The sequence below is a fragment of the Necator americanus genome, chromosome X, assembly GCF_031761385.1.
Source record: "Necator americanus strain Aroian chromosome X, whole genome shotgun sequence".
NCBI classification, from domain to species: domain Eukaryota; kingdom Metazoa; phylum Nematoda; class Chromadorea; order Rhabditida; family Ancylostomatidae; genus Necator; species Necator americanus.
The window spans coordinates 28,182,239-28,198,301 of NC_087376.1; the positions used below are offsets into that span (position 1 = coordinate 28,182,239).

The 16,063-nt window shown below is 41.8% G+C and overlaps 7 protein-coding genes across 10 annotated transcripts; 4 read left to right on the top strand and 3 right to left on the bottom strand.

Annotated features, from left to right (window-relative positions):
• Positions 1-40: 40 nt before the first annotated feature.
• On the bottom strand, positions 41-630 carry RB195_025744 (uncharacterized protein; the record flags this gene model as incomplete). 2 transcript variants are annotated; one of them, XM_064214018.1, is made up of 2 exons in its annotated part: positions 41-216; positions 279-630. In XM_064214018.1, the coding sequence occupies 2 exons, from the start codon at positions 628-630 to the stop codon at positions 41-43; spliced, it is 528 nt and encodes a 175-aa protein (XP_064069898.1). The 2 variants fall into 2 exon arrangements, with proteins under 2 accessions (XP_064069898.1, XP_064069899.1); XM_064214017.1 differs by having other exon boundaries at positions 202-630.
• A 2,410-nt stretch (positions 631-3,040) lies between these two features.
• Positions 3,041-3,451, top strand: RB195_025745 (uncharacterized protein; the record flags this gene model as incomplete). Its single annotated transcript, XM_064214019.1, has 1 exon — positions 3,041-3,451. The coding sequence occupies one exon, from the start codon at positions 3,041-3,043 to the stop codon at positions 3,449-3,451; it is 411 nt and encodes a 136-aa protein (XP_064069900.1).
• Positions 3,452-5,885: 2,434 nt separating this feature from the next.
• On the top strand, positions 5,886-6,359 carry RB195_025746 (uncharacterized protein; the record flags this gene model as incomplete). Its single annotated transcript, XM_064214020.1, has 1 exon — positions 5,886-6,359. The coding sequence occupies one exon, from the start codon at positions 5,886-5,888 to the stop codon at positions 6,357-6,359; it is 474 nt and encodes a 157-aa protein (XP_064069901.1).
• Positions 6,360-7,061: 702 nt separating this feature from the next.
• Positions 7,062-7,923, bottom strand: RB195_025747 (uncharacterized protein; the record flags this gene model as incomplete). Of its 2 annotated transcripts, none has more annotated exons than XM_064214021.1 (3): positions 7,062-7,216; positions 7,318-7,436; positions 7,703-7,923. In XM_064214021.1, the coding sequence occupies 3 exons, from the start codon at positions 7,921-7,923 to the stop codon at positions 7,062-7,064; spliced, it is 495 nt and encodes a 164-aa protein (XP_064069902.1). The 2 variants fall into 2 exon arrangements, with proteins under 2 accessions (XP_064069902.1, XP_064069903.1); XM_064214022.1 differs by having other exon boundaries at positions 7,703-7,839.
• Positions 7,924-9,056: 1,133 nt separating this feature from the next.
• Positions 9,057-9,464, bottom strand: RB195_025748 (uncharacterized protein; the record flags this gene model as incomplete). Its single annotated transcript, XM_064214023.1, has 1 exon — positions 9,057-9,464. The coding sequence occupies one exon, from the start codon at positions 9,462-9,464 to the stop codon at positions 9,057-9,059; it is 408 nt and encodes a 135-aa protein (XP_064069904.1).
• A 1,283-nt stretch (positions 9,465-10,747) lies between these two features.
• Positions 10,748-11,245, top strand: RB195_025749 (uncharacterized protein; the record flags this gene model as incomplete). Its single annotated transcript, XM_064214024.1, has 1 exon — positions 10,748-11,245. The coding sequence occupies one exon, from the start codon at positions 10,748-10,750 to the stop codon at positions 11,243-11,245; it is 498 nt and encodes a 165-aa protein (XP_064069905.1).
• Positions 11,246-14,048: 2,803 nt separating this feature from the next.
• RB195_025750 (uncharacterized protein) lies at positions 14,049-16,038 on the top strand (the record flags this gene model as incomplete). Of its 2 annotated transcripts, none has more annotated exons than XM_064214026.1 (5): positions 14,049-14,201; positions 15,296-15,380; positions 15,665-15,746; positions 15,941-15,971; positions 16,006-16,038. In XM_064214026.1, 5 exons carry the CDS (start codon positions 14,049-14,051, stop codon positions 16,036-16,038), a joined length of 384 nt encoding a protein of 127 aa, XP_064069906.1. The 2 variants fall into 2 exon arrangements, with proteins under 2 accessions (XP_064069906.1, XP_064069907.1); XM_064214025.1 differs by adding an exon at positions 15,801-15,864 and having other exon boundaries at positions 15,941-16,018.
• Positions 16,039-16,063: the final 25 nt, after the last annotated feature.

Below are 16,063 nucleotides of genomic sequence, written 5' to 3' on the forward strand. Positions count from 1 at the left end.
AACAGTTCACCTTGTTTAATTCGGTGCCATCGAAACGAATTTAACCATCCTCTATCCTTGGTCCGCACTCCATGTACTCAGTTTTCGATGTGTTGAGGTGCAATCCATATTGCTGCAGCTGATCCTTCCAAGAATGTACTTGTTTCTGAAGATCATCTCGAGACTCCAACGCAAGCATGACATCGTCGGCAAAGAGTAGAGTCACGGATGCTGCTTCTGGATTTCCTTCGTTATCGTGTCCATGCACAGTATAAACTGCAGAGGTGAGAGGGATGAACCCTGATGAACCCGTACTTGTACAGGGAATGACCTGCTTGTTCCAGCAGCACATCGTACAACGCTGGTAGGCTTCGCATAAAGCAGCTTCGTCCACCGCACATATTCTTCTGGTACTCTATGCGACCTCATGAACATTCTTAACGGCTCATGTGGGACACGGTCGAAAGCTTTCTCGAGATCGAGAAAAGCAAGATGCACACTGCGATTCTCCTCTCGATGTTTCTCCAGGAGGATTCGGACAGCACGGATAGCATCTATAGTGCTGCGGTCCTTCACAAAGCCGCACTGGTTGAGTGAAACGCCAACAGTTTTCCTCAGACGAGCTTCCAGCACACGCTCAAAAACCTTCATCGTATGGCACAGCAGTCGTATAGGCCTCTACGAAGTGCAGTCAGTAATGTCTCCTTTCCCTTTCCAGACAGACGGTCACGGAAGTTTGCCAAACGTCTGGAGTCCGTCCTTCTGCAACGATATTGTTAAATAGAGTTGCGAGCCACACGGACCCTCGATCTCCTAGCAGCTTCCAGATATCAGCAGGTATGTCATCAGGACCGGTTGCCTTGTTCGACTTCATTTTGCGAGGGCAGCACTGACTTCGACGGCAGTAATTGGTAGAACAGGACCCTCGACGCTGGGAACAGTTGCGATGGGAGGATGACAGAACTCTTCGTTACACAAGTGATTGTAGTACTCTCGCCACCTCTCCAAGATCTGACCAGAGCGGCTCCGTCAGCTTCCTTAACGATCTTGGTGTGCTCCATATCCAACGTTGAGCGATGACGCGCTCTGACTAAACGATACACTGCCCGCTCGCCTTCTCTGGTATCAAGCATGTCGTACACAGCCTTGTAGCGGTCCGACTTCGCCTTGGAGACTGCCTTCTTTGCCTCCCTCTTCGCCGCTAGGTAAGCACCCCAATCTTCAGGCTGACGCGTCCTTCACCAGAGCTTATACTTGGACTTCTTCTCACGAATTGCCGCCTGAACTTTCTCGTTCCAAAACTACGTAGCCTTTTGTACCTTGGGCTTACCTAGAGCAGGAAAGAGTCTGGATACTATCTCGAAAAAAAAACTGTTCCTAATTGGAACTCGCTCGTTCTCGTTTTTACATGAAATTCAGCAAAAATTCGAAGGAAGAACGATCTAACAGATCTAACACCATCATCATCGAAATTTAAAAATTTGTGTTTTGAGGAAAAAAGTTACCATTAAGCCCAGCATAGAGATGGTTACGTGGCAAATGAAGTGGTGACGATTTCAAAAAATGTGCTGTAAAATTAGCGTTTACTTTCATCTTAATGACCGATGTAATTGGCAAGAGGTGAAGTTTAGGGTGTGCGTACGAATAAAGATATTTTGACGTTAAATAAAGGTAATTTAGGAAACTTAACAATTTTCACTACTGTAATCTCCATACTGTAACAAATGCTTCGCTCAGTGAACAATATACATTATACAAATTTTCATGGTTTATCATTACTTTTTACGGTTGGAACGATTTATGCAATACTTTTCACTAGTTGAAGCTGTTTATCAAGTTGACACGAGATTTCAAAAGGAGATAGTTAATTATTTGTGCTTGATGAAAAGAAAACACTAGAAGCGTGACCTTTTCGTGAATAAAAAAAAGGGTATGAATTTAAAAACACTTGAGGAATTCACATTCTGGAGCTACTCCGTCTCATCAGGTTAATGGATGTATGTTCGATAGACCGATGCAATGATCAGTCGTAGATGTTATTTAGGTTGTAAGGATTTCATTGATGCTGCTACTTTGTTGATTCCACTTCTTTTCTGGACTTTTCTTAAATATATTTCAAACGTGTACAATTACAGTGCCCAGAGTTGGGAATACATGCGTTTTATTTTAGTCAGTTGTTGTTTTTGTTTTGTTTTTTTTTTGTAGTTAACTGTTAACCAAAAGCAACGACTGGGATGGCTATTTTCGACTGGCATTGTGTTTCAAATATATGTATTATTTAATAAACAAAACTTAGTTTCCTGAACAACTCGTTTTGATTCGCACTAAAGAATGTCCGCCTTTAAAACCTTTCTTTCGATTGAAAAACTCTTGATATATCTTACAAATTCTCTCCAGAGGAATGTTCCAGAAGACAAACGGCAAAACTCAGAAGACACAAGAAAGATAAAAAGACGCGAAAAAAAAATTGAAATAAAATCCTACTCCAGTGGAGAAAATACCTTGGTCTCATCATGTTCAAGGATCAGATTCGATTCTAGAACGAAGGATTTCTTCTCAAGTTTGCTTACAGTCACGTCTCACCCGAATAGAACCCCAGTGCGCTTCATAGAGAGACTGTTAAGCGAGCTAAGCCGAGTGATAGATTAAGGCATTTAAAACCCGGGGGAACTCCGTATTGAAAATATCATAATCGGAAACGCTAAACGAACGAAGTGAACGTTAAACGAATGGATTTGATCTGCGCCACCCTCTAGGTTTTGCATTCGTAAATGAAATCACCTGGTACTGTCAACAAGCGGAAGAGTGAACTTCTGTTTTCACCTTTAAAAACGAACCCAGCGAACTTCGAAGCCAATGTAGTTTTTGTGCGTTTGCGCCTCGTCAAAGCGTTGTTTTTCCACCTTACATGGAGCTTGCGTCATTATTCAAAGTTTTGTTTACTACCGCGCCAAGTGAGTTCCAGCCAGGGTCAAGCGTGGTGGAGGGACACGACCCTTCCCATCGGAAACCTTGTGTCTTATGCTTGTGCGCTGATTATACATTGTACATTACATTCTTCATGCCCTCAGGTTCGACTCCAGGCTGGAGCAAATTTTGCAAAAGATTTGGAAATTTGGAACAAGTTCTAAAGAAGAATTTAAGAATAAGAAGAGGAAGAAACCACTACAACAACGACGACAGGGAGCCCGTCCACGGCCACACCAACAACATCCACATCGACACCGAACACGTCGACGACCACGCCAAAAACTGCATCCTACAGTACGTCGATGACAACACCAACAACTACAACCTCAAGCACTTCAACTACAACTCCTACAACTATAGCTGTGAGTACATCGACAGCCACGCCTACAACTACTGCCGTGAGCACATCAACGACAAGTACTACAACAAAAACCGCGTCGTCAAAAATCACGTCGACCCCGAAAGCATCATCAATGCTCTGCTGAATGGACAAGCAGTATAAAGATTTTCACAGTTCATGACTATTTTCTTCTTGAAGAAGAATTTTGAAGAATTTAATTTTACACAGTTCGCAACAGTTTAAAAGTAAATTTAACAAAATTTAGTGACTAAAAAAGCTCAGATTCTGTGCCTACTGTTATGTCTGGGAGATAACTTCGTCATAAGAAGACCAGAAGAAAACGTTTAGATGGTTTTTGAGAGGAGAAGGTTTGCTCTAAAAAGCTGTCATTTTGCTGTATTTTTTTACAGTTTAGTCTTTCTGGAATTTTGATGGGACGAAGTTTGAAATATTTCGACTTTTTCTCTATTTCTCCCATCTAAATTTTTTGGGAACCAGACGATCCGAAAAGGAGAAATTTCGCACATAGAGGTTTTCTTAGACCCTCCATCCGAATATATGGGTTATTTTTCAAAGTGCCGGATGGAAAAAAAAGGATAGAAAAAACGCCAAATCCGCTCACGCGCCGAAAAGTGACTGATCTTGAATAAAATGCAATAACTCGAAGTAGCTCAGAACGATGCAAACCATCTCCCACTATGTTGTAGCCGAGGATTTTCTCTATCAGAGGTTGCATTGAATATTTTCCTCAGCCTCGCCGTTTTTTCAAATCTTTGATGGGGACGAGAAGCGGAAAAATACCACTTTTCTCATCTGTCCCATCAAAATGCCAAAAAGACTACGGGGTGAAAAAAATACAGTAAAATTACCGTTTTTGGGACATACCTTATCCACCATGGAATTGTCTAAACGTTTCCTTTAAGTGCTTTTATGACGAAATTATTCGCGATCTCCCAGACCCAACAGGGTGCACAGAATCTGAGCTTTTTTGATCACTAAATTTTTTTAAATTTACTTTTAAGCCGTTGTATACTACTAAAGTTGAATTATTCATTCTTTAGAAGTTGTTACAAATTTCTATCCCTTTTGAACAAAATTGCCTTAGCCGGGAGCTGAACCTGTGAGGTCAATTGTCATATTGTAAACACATTGCACATTGTTAAGACAAAATGTTGATTCCTTTCTTCGTTTTTCATGTTCGCTGTTCATCTCTAAGTCATTTTATGCATCTCATCCTTTTTTGTCCAGTTCCACGATGTCTATCGACGATGTCGACGATTCTCTGTGCGTATTTACTCAATGCTCGATCGTCTCTATCTCAAAATGAATCTATACCTGGTCAGAAGACAAAGATGTATGAATACCTAACAGCCTGCGGTTCACCGATCTATCGTTTTTGCCGCTATCGTCTTAGCAGCTTGAACAATAAATTATTTCTTAAGTTTCTGTTTCTATTTCGATCAAAGAGCAACTATATGTTCTCCGCTGTTGTTGCATATCTCTCCAAGAAATTATGGTTTCAACTACGATATTGGATAGGTACAAAACGCAAATATTCTTGTCACTTTGGAATAACTAACCACGAAAAGAATTGCAGTTGTAGAGATATTCGATTTATTAGAAAGAAATAATACATATATTTGAGAAACCTGTCGATTGGAAATGGATACGTTCATTTCAAAACTAAATTAAAAGTCACGAGGGTTGCAAAATTGGAGCATGCATTAAGTTAGACATGCAGCGGTAGTCAAAAAGAGAGCGACGAAAGAAAGCATTCATAACAAGCCGAATGAACACCAAGCTAACAGTAATCTAGCTACTGGAATTTAAAGACATGTCAACTAATTAATGTTGAATCGGCTACGAGTAATGATAAACGATAAATATTAAGTGCACGGCGTTCATCAATACAAATAGGTATACGGCTATGCGCTCGACATCAGTTCACCGAAGTTTGAGAATTAGAAACGGGTGGGCAGGATTACAATGACAAGCGTGAGCGAGCCTATGTGCCAAGTCAGTATCTTCACCGCTCCGGACTGGCCTGACTTCAATGTTAATGCAGAGCAAATGATCAACAAAGCCAAAAGCCAGTAACATAAACAATTTTAGCGAGATGCTGGAGATCTCTTCTCTATCTCTCCTAGATGACACAAAACACAAAACAATGGACACAGTAAGGTAACAACAACATAGAAGCATAATGTCAAATTGTGTTCGCGAAATTCTACCTTGCTCCTATATTGACACACCTAGGAGATGTTCAAAGAGAAGATTATCTCAAAAGTACCGATTCAATTGTTCAATATTTAGGAAGCGAGAAGTCTCATCTCGGATCTCAATAACTAAATGTAAGAAGAGGTAAGAGCACTGATTCGAACTTAAGGACATCAGAAAGAAATTGAAACACCTGACCAGATACGAAAAGGAGAATTGAAGCGCTACTATAAAGTGTACAGCAGGCTGATACCAAATAATAATAGAAAACTTAGATAAAAACATATGGAACAAATTTGGCGAAGGAACTAACACAATTTGAGAAGAGCTACACTGCAAAAACGGCCACCGGCACACAAAAACAGGAAGAAGAGCAGGAATGATAAGATGCAAAAAAGAACTTGGCGAATCCACCAAATCAAGACAACAAGATTGTCGACAGCAGCTCCAAAACCAACAAAGACCTCAACACCGATTATCTCAACCTCCTGCTCGAGCACAAGCACATCAACAACACTTCGACAACAGTGAGCTTGACAGCGACCACTACAACAACGACGACAGGGAGCCCGTCCACGGCCACACCAACAACATCCACATCGACACCGAACACGTCGACGACCACGCCAAAAACTGCATCCTACAGTACGTCGATGACAACACCAACAACTACAACCTCAAGCACTTCAACTACAACTCCTACAACTATAGCTGTGAGTACATCGACAGCCACGCCTACAACTACTGCCGTGAGCACATCAACGACAAGTACTACAACAAAAACCGCGTCGTCAAAAATCACGTCGACCCCGAAAGCATCATCAATGCTCTGCTGAACGAACAAGCAGTATAAAGATTTTCACAGTTCATGACTATTTTCTACTAGTTGAAACGACATATGAAGTTGACATAAAATTTTAAGCGCAATTAAGTAATTATTTTTATTTAATTAGAGCAAAACGCTGCAAGTTGACCTTTTTAAAATAAAGTAAAGAGTATACATTCGAAAATACTTGAGAAACAAATGTGGTGAAACTCCGCCTGATTCTCATCACAGATTTGAACTGTTCCGTAGATTTCGATGTTAGTTTGCAAGGTTTGCCTCACTGTCGTCCCCTTGTTGACGCCACTACATTCATTTCTTTGTCTCAATACATATGTCCAATATGGTCGATTACTGCTACTGCGGCCACAGCACCAGCGAATACATGCTTTCATTATATCTCATAAGTATTTTTACTGATGTGGTGTTGATGACTAAAAGAAGCATCTCTGCCTCCACCCTCAAATTTGGATAACTTTTCATGGTCGCCTGTTTTCGTTTCCAAACAACTTTCAGTTTGCAGAGCAACTATTTCCGATTCACAACAAAAAAAGGTTCGCCATTGAGACCTTTTTCGAACAAAAAACCACTTATATTTCCTGTATATCCTTTCAAGAAGAAATTTGTCTGACGCGATTCCTCGCATCTTCACTGAGATGTGTGTTCCTTGCGAATAGCTCTGCCTAACTCACTCGATCTTCAGGAAGAGCTTGCACAGAATCAATTCATTCGTCACCATCCCATGCCCTGCGAGAACTTACTACTCAACTGAAGTGCTCTTCTGCGCCAAACATCCTCAGGTCCTCTTTCACCACCTCCGTCCAGAACTTCCGGTACCTGCCACTTGGCCCTTTCAAACGTGACCGAGCGAGAATCTTCAGAACACGCTGAACACGGCCGCCTCTTGATCTCCTTCCAATGTGAGCCTTCTGGTTTTCATCCAAGATTCTCTGCAGTCACTTTCCACAGCGATTTCAGATGTTGTTACCTTTCACGTGGATCATCACATCAATTTCCGCGTGAAGATCCTCTTTGTGCCATATCTTAGGCCAGTAGCCAAACAGCCGTTTAAGCAGCTCCTTACCATGCAGCTGATTTTCGGCATCACTGTAATTGCTGCCCAAGTCTCCGATCCGTACGTCATGACGGGGCGAATCGCGGATAAGTAAACTAGCAGCCTGACTTCGTAAGTGATAGGTTCGACAACAAGCATTTTGTTAAGGAGTTAAACGCAAAAGCGGCAATTTTCCCCAATATCTTTCTCGCAGCTGCCTTTATTCTTCAGGATACAGCCCGGATAATAGTACTTATCGATGAGTTTGATCGGTTGTCAGTTCACCCTGACTCCCGTTTTAGGTCTTGAAAAGACCCACATCTGCTTGCACTTATCAGGTCGTACACGTAATCCATAGGCTGCAGGTAGCTTCGATGCAAGGTTGACACCACGTTGAAGTTTGGCACAGCTTCCTGGTGGTGGTAGAGCAGGACAATGATCGAAGGTTCTTTGCATGATGTCATCGATGACGAAGGAGAACAGGAAGGGTCCTGCCACTGCTTTTGTCTTCGAGCAATTACTACTTAAAACTATGAACATCCGGTGCAGCAACCGTTCTCTGATTCACGTTATCGAGTAAGCGAACAAACTTTCCTGGTACTCCATCGGCACAAGACGAGTTGGGAAGACAACCCCGATGAGGAGAGTCGATCCGGATTCTAAATAGGCTATCTGCATTGGCTTCAGATACCGCTGCCTCATTTTGATCACTGTTCCATCATCATGGATCATCACCATCATGAATACTTTGTCAATCGTAGATCAGCCAAAACGAAAGCCGATTTACTCGCTGCGCCTTGTTTCTTCGCGATGTTTAATGGGTTTGTTCAAGATACTCAGCTCCAAAACATTGTACTTAACACGCGGTAGTGAGATTTCTCGATATTTCCTATGGTCAGTGACGGATAACTTCTTGCGGAGAGCAATCATGAAAATGTATCCACCAGTCAAATATTCTTACGTCGATCCACATTGAACGGATGATCTCCGTCATCTCACGAATTGTTGACGGAGCAAGATATTTCAGCATTTCTGTGCTAATTCCATCCTCATCACTAGATTTTCTATTTTTCATCTTTTGGATATAGAACAAAACTTTTGCCTCAGTAGGTGCTTTCATGGTGACTAAGGAGGTCGTAAGAAGTAAGCTGTTGATTGGTAGCGTTGATAGCACTTGCGGGTTTATCGAAGTGTTGAAGTGATCGCACCAATTCGATGCGATCACTTCGAATTCGATGTTACTTCAACAACAGCAGTGTCGACTGAATTGTCTCATTAAACATAGGCCTTTCACGGGTTCTTATTCTCCGATGATTTTTCAAACTCGTTCGCATTTGACGTCCATTCGCGATCTTGCTCCAGCTGGCAGCGCAACTCCCTTCTAGTCTTCATGGTAGAAATTATTGCGGTCGGCCCATACAGAATTATATGAGGGTCTTGTCTCCGCAGATACACTTTGTGAAGGATTCTGCACCCCAAGTTTCTTCAGGGTCCACCCTCCAGCATGAACAGATACGGTTGGCAGAACTTCTTCCTGCGTTTTTCGTCTCTTGCAAAAAGCGACTCCCAAACAGCTCTAGATTTCCGAATCTCGAACTGAGGAATGTTGCTCGTCAGAGTTGAGGTTAAGATTGATTGAGTTCTCATCTTCTGCTTGCGCTGTTCTTCAGGTGTTAAAAATGTTGACCCTTGCCACATAAGACAATGGCAACGATCCTCTTAAACGTGGAAGTGATGATGATGCGCATCTGTTCACATAAGTCGGTGAGACGGTTATCGTTATCAGACGTGCACTCCGTTGGATAATACCTTTTTCCTAGCACAACGGATTGTTGTCCAAGTCCCATCTTCGCATTTGCGTCGATTCTGACCATCACCACGTGCTGGTTGGGTATTTCAGACCTAGACGCATTCAGGTCATCATAGAAAACATTTTTGTTGTTCTCTTCAGCGGTCTCGGCAAGTGTGTGGGCACTTACGATCCAGAATTTGCATTCTTTGCGATCCCGCAGTCGTAAAAAGGCGTATTCAGACGACGTTGAGCCAAATTCCTTCACGAGGTTCTTGTAGTCCTTCCACATAGCTATCGCGCAGGTTATTCTACTTTCATTCCGTCAGCATCGCCACAGTAGATATGGTAATCTCTGATGAAGGCCCGGTCTCTCATGCGTGCTTCCAGCAGTGCAGAAAATGACACACAGAGATATCTCAGAAGTTTAGACTATTTCTTCCTGGAGTTCTCTCGAAAATGTACGGCACTTCAGCGAGACGAAACGGATAGTTGTTGCCAAAGATTCCTAGCCACCTGGAAACGGAAGACCTTTCAAATTATGAGCTTTGGCGATGTGCTGGATGACAGCACCTTTTCGCACCATAAAGAAATGTTGTCCCATATAACCGTATGCAAGGATCTTTCTCGTGGGAGGAATCACAGTTAGTAAAAAGGCCAGGTGCCGCATCCCTAAGTGGCGGGAGAAGGCTAATCGCAAACCAAAATGACCTTGTGCCTGCCCTGAAACGAAGGTTGATCCACAGAATGGATTTCCTGTTTCTGCTGTGCGAGGATTGACTCACAATACCCTTGTATCCCTCACGCTGCTCCGACCAAACTCTTGCAATCAAGCGACAGGGACTTGCAAAGTCCTACGAACATGATAAGGGTTAGTTAGCTCGATTACTGCCGCTTCCCAATCGGGAGTTTCTCTGTGTTATCCACAGAGAAACTCCCGATTCTTGCACAGAGAAACTCCCATTTCTATGTGCCTGACATCGTCGCACTTTACTACGCCCTCGTTGTACAGAATAAATAGCTACACAAGAAAAGAAGCTACTAGAATGTTTGTTGTATCAGTTTTCGTGCTTTTCTCTTCTTAGAATGGTTTATCTCTTGATCGCTCTTTTTGTTGGTGTATGTAACCACTACTGGTAACGTTGTCGTTATTATCGGTTCAGATATCCAAGTTTGAGGGATTGCTGAATAGATTTGCTAAGTATTCGGCGTGGCAGAACGAACATCATACGTCAACTGCTAAACTCCAATACAGGTCCCGTCGCTTCGCTAGTTGGCTTTTGGGAAGATACCGAAATGGACAACTTCGACGGGGAATATGATCGGCTAGAATATCTTCACCACTCTACGAGGAAAGTGCAGAGTTTTAAAACCACCAAGGGACACCTGTCACCGGAAACTCTGAAGCTGACTAGTCAACGTGGAGCTGCGCGAAGTGCAGGCAACCACGAATTGGCGTCCGAGCTCGAAAAGTGATTCAGAGAAGACCTCGAAGAGTAAAGAGCAGCGGTATTGGCTGAAGCAGCAGAGACGGCCAAAAGCATTCGCCATGCCCGTGGAGATATCGCTTACCGTATGACGAAAATTACCGCTCTCCGGATCCCAGACGAAACAACTACAGCATCGAGAAATCTATCAGATCTCTGCGACAGCTACGCCCATTTGCCTTCTCACCATCTGGAGGAAGATGGCCATGTTATTTGGTCATGTTATCCCAGAGGTCTTCCCTTCCTAAAGCCGACATGCCATCATGTCTGTGAAGAATCGTTGTACAACCAAGACATCCCCACTCTGTGTATAACGGTACTTCGTAAGTTATATAGCAACTTCACGACTAAAGCTTCTCCAGTCTACAATGCCACAGTTGACGTGAAAAAAGCGGTTCGACAGAATGACACAATCTTACCCAAAATATTCACTGTCACTCTCAAGAACGCTATGCGAGGATTGGAATGGGATGAAATGGAAGTGAAACTTAACGGCCGGGAGATACACCATTTTTGTTTCGCTGATGACATCATTCTGTTAACATTAACCGTCAGTGATGAGGCGGCTACTGGTCAAATTCAATGAATGTGCAAAAAGATCGGTCTTCAGCTGAACCTGTAGAATTCGACGTTACTAGTAACGGATGGATTTTTGATAATTCCTTGTACTCAAGCTATGTAAGTCTCGGCTGGGAGATCAGTATGATGAACCATATGACCTTCGAGCTGAGGAGGAGGAAGACGAAATCTTAGAAAGTAGATAAGAGCATCGAGGATGTACAGAATAGGATTGAGAACATGCGACTCCGTGGTCAGCTATTCAACACCACCGTTCTTCCTGTTTTGAACCACCATTCGGAAAATTGGACGTTTCTCAGGCAGGAGGAAAATGCGATCAGCGCCATAGAATGGACAATTGAAAAGGTGATGCCAGGAGTATCCCGCAAGTAAAATAGGTGATTCCAAATTCAACTCTACGTCATCGATCGAAGATCAGAGACGCTGAGGTGCGCTGCTGTTGTTTCTGCATAGCGAATCTTCACGACACAGTCTTCACAACAAACAGGGTACCGACCTCTATCCTTTTGATGCGCCTAAACGTAGAATGAGGAACAAGTGGTACCCGCAAAAATTTGCTGACCGCTGCATACCTGCCCTCAACGCCGCGTAATTACCACTGCCGCTCCACCATCTAGGTAATCTCCACCTTGGATTAGCTAGAACTCTCCTCCCTACGCTCGAACCCATGCCGCGCGATGTTCGAGTTGCGACGAAGGTGTCTTACTGCGAATTTCAGAGGGAGAAGAGTGCAGATTGAGGCAACAAGACCTGATGTACGAATATGATAAACTGAGCGCATATTATCATAAATTGAGCAGAAGTAAATCCTTCTATCCATTTGGAAGATATATCAGAACCAATGACAGAAGCAACAAAAACATGTAGCAGAAAAAAACACTACATGCCATATACCCCATAATTTTATACATTCCACGCACTATCAGTTCTATAAAAAATCGCAACGCATAAGTATGAGTTCGTCACAATGTCTATCAACGAGCTTATGTCCAACTTTCAACTGTGACAACTATACGCACAGCAACTTTATATCCAAGATTTGCAGTTACCCCAGGCAATCTCCATTTACATCTCACAGGACCTAAACTATTCGAATTGAGGACTTAAATTTAAATTGATCTATCCTTGTGTTTGTTCTGTTTTTATAACTTCGTGCATATTCTTCAAGCTCTTTTCCACTTCCTTCCTTTATTTCTACCTATTCTCTACCTAAAATCAATGATACGGGTTAGGTGTATCAGTGACAAAGAGAGACCTCTGTACCTTCGAGATACGCCTTTAGCTACAACGCATGTCTGCAAGGCATTAGTATTTTCCTTTCTTTTAAAGAGATGGATGAGTGGTTTCCATTTAAGGATTCAGAATCGGATAGTAAACACTTCCACTCACATTTGTAAACGGTAATTCACTTATGTAAACTTGTTAAACAATTAGACCCAAATTTTCCAGAAGCTTCCATCACCAGCCGCATTTCTTCTTTTTTCGCGCATCGTAAGAGCAGCAGACGCAGCGAAATGGACGGGGAAGGTGGTGTGGGGGGCTTAAGCGAGACGTAGCACAAGGGGAGTAAAGAGCCTACTGTAACGATTATGACTCTGTCAGGAGCCGTCCAATGCAACATCATCAACATCATTGGAGCACCACATGACCGTTTCCCATAAACATCGAGGAAGAGACAGTATTTACCATTTTTGTGGTGTTTAGTCTGTACTTGCCAAAAAATATGTGTTTGGCAGTAGTGCACGTTGCATTAGGACTCCCCAAATATGTTATTGTTAGCAAAAATCACAGAAACCGAAATGTACAAGTAACCTCCTAAGGAGCCTTTGGGTTGGTGGAAGATCCCTGGTGAATTTCACGGTGAATTTTTGAACATCAAACTCGTTTATGATGTTTGGCACGATAAAAGGAGTAAGCTGCCAATTAGTTACTTGTTGCAGTCACTGTTACGGAAAAGACAATAGTTTTTAATTCCTTCTACACTGTAACAATGAAATGTCTTGCATTCCGATGAATACTTCGTGGAAATAGAACTTTTTTGATAATGATCTTCGTAGCTATTACTTTACTAGAATTTGTAGCACCAACAGTGAAATGATTGCTCAGTGAATCTGTGACAAGCTCGAGCAAAATCATTCCTATAGACTGCTAGTCAACAACATCCGAGTATCTGCCTTCGGATCGACTGATAACTTCAGGGAACGTGTATTCAATATCTTCATAGGAAGGATTGATACATTCCAATTCCACACTATTAGATTAGACACCAGTGGGCAGTATTAGTTCACGCAGACCGTTGTCAGTCAGTTTCGACAAATAAAATGTTTTCCAATTTAAGGCAAATCAGCATGTGCATATGAAGACTGTCGATAGCATTGATAAAATCAGTGAAGGTAAACGATATGATGAATTGGTAATAGATTTGTCTGGAAGGATAAAAACACCGACTTGACAAGTTGGCTAGCCCCCTCAAGTCATTGTCCTTCAAACGATTCTAGAAAAACAATAAATAGTAAAAGATTGATTTGGAGAAAAGGTAGCCGATGTCTCTGCTACGTCTATGAAATTGACCGTTGAATTTTGAGAAACTTCTAAAACGTAGCAGAAAGCATATATTGACGTGTCAATTTCAATAAAATTCAGTTCTTGGTCGTATCAACATCAATATTGAAGGTTGAATGTTCATTATGTTAATAATGTCTTCTAATTAGTGCATTCTTTTCGATGTTATTAGATGATAAGCAATGAGAAGAGAATGCGGTTAACTATAAAAGGTCAGCTCATTGTTTAAAGCTCCACCGTCAGGCAGGATGGGGAGAATTCTCCTCCTTAGCCTCCTTCTCTTCGGACAGTTGCAGGCGTTGGACTCCTATCGCAATGTTCTGCAACAGAATTCTGATTACAAAGCTAATGGCTACCGTTATGGTTCAAATCGATATCCTGTGCGTCTCCCTCAACATAGAGTAAGTGCACTGATTTATACTCGTATATTAATACTACATTTATAAATGCCGCTGCTCTACATAAAAGGGAGATTCTGAACGATAACCATATCCATTCGTTCAAATAAACTCGTATGTCATCGCAATGTAAACAAAATTCTAGAATTTTGAAGTCATCTTTTCCTACGTTTTTCAGCAGGAATGTAGGTGAAGATTATTGGTCCCTCAAATTCAAAGGATGTAGATTCTTCAGAGAGCTGTTCTTAGTCATTATCAAGTCCATCCTAAGGGATTTTAAACAAACTTTGGTTGTACATGATGTTTCATCCGAACAGCACCCAAATCTGTAGTACTAAGCCGATCTCTTAACACTGGCGGATCAAAGAGCAACTATATGTTCTCCGCTGTTGTTGCGCATCTCTTTAAGAAATTATGGTTTCAGCTGCGATTTTGGATAGTCGAAATGAAGGTACAAAACGCAAATATTCTTGTCACTTTGGAAGAACTAATCACGAAAAGCATTGCAGTGTAGAGATATTCGATTTATTAAAAAGAAATAATACATATATTTGAGAAACCTGTTGATTGGAAATGGATACGTTCATTTCAAAACTAAATTAAAAGTCACGATTGTTGCAAAATTAGAGCATGCATTAAATTAGACATGCAGCGGTAGTCAAAAAGAGAGCGACGAAAGAAAACATTCATAGCAAGCCGAATGAACACCAAGCTACCAGTAATCTAACTACTGGAATTTAAAGACATGTCAACTAATTAATGTTGAATCGGCTACGAGTAATGATAAACGATAAATATTAAGTGCACGGCGTTCATCAATACAAATAGGTATACGGCTATACCCTCGACTTCAATTCACCGTAGTTTGAGGATTAGGAACGCTTGGGCAGGATTACAATGACAAGCGTGAGCGAGCCTATGTGCCAAGTCAGCATCTTCACCACTCCGGACTAGCCTTACATCGAAACATCGCTCAAGCAGTCACAGGCGAATCTCTTACCGGCTGCGGTACACCTTTCGTACCACGAAAAGAAGCTCTTTTATATCCCTTCATACTACTTACGAAAAAAATCAAACGCTAAATAGTATCTTTTCAGTCAGACGGAAATAATCGAGGAAGTGTTGTGGTGCGAGAGCCATGGTATCCAAAGCACATTCCTTATGCCTCGGGAGGCGACAAAGGTTTGTGACGGAATGTTAATGCAGAGCAAATAATCAACAAACCAGTAACATAAACAAATTGACCAAGCTAGGGCTGAAAGAGACTAGGTGTAGAAGTGACACCTCCTATCTCTTCTAGATAACACAAAACGCAAAACATTGAACACGGTAAGGTAAGAGCAACAAAGACGCATAATGTCAAATTCTGCTCGCGAACATCCATGTTGCTCCTATTTTGACACAATTAGGAGAGGCTCGAATAAAAAATGATTTCAAGAGAACCGATTCAATTGTTGAATATTTAGGAAGCGAGAAATGCGGACGGATCTCAATAACTAAATGTACCAACCAACCAGGAAACACAAAATGTGTACAAACATATATAAGGTAATAAAACCATCATTTCTAAAAGATAAAGGAGTAGTCATAACGACCATCAAGGAGCTTCTCAGAATGCAGCTTCTCTGAAAATAGAAGGAAGAGCAATAATATGAAAGATAAGGAAGTAATATCCACTAGTAACACTAAGAGCACTAATTCGAAATTAATGACATCAGAAAATGATTGAAAAACATGTTCAGATACGACAAAGAAAACTGCAAAGCTACTGTGGTGTGTACAGCAAGCGGATACCAAGTGATAATAGAAAACTTGGATGAAAACATATGGAACAAGTTAGCTGAAGGAACCAATACAATTCGAGA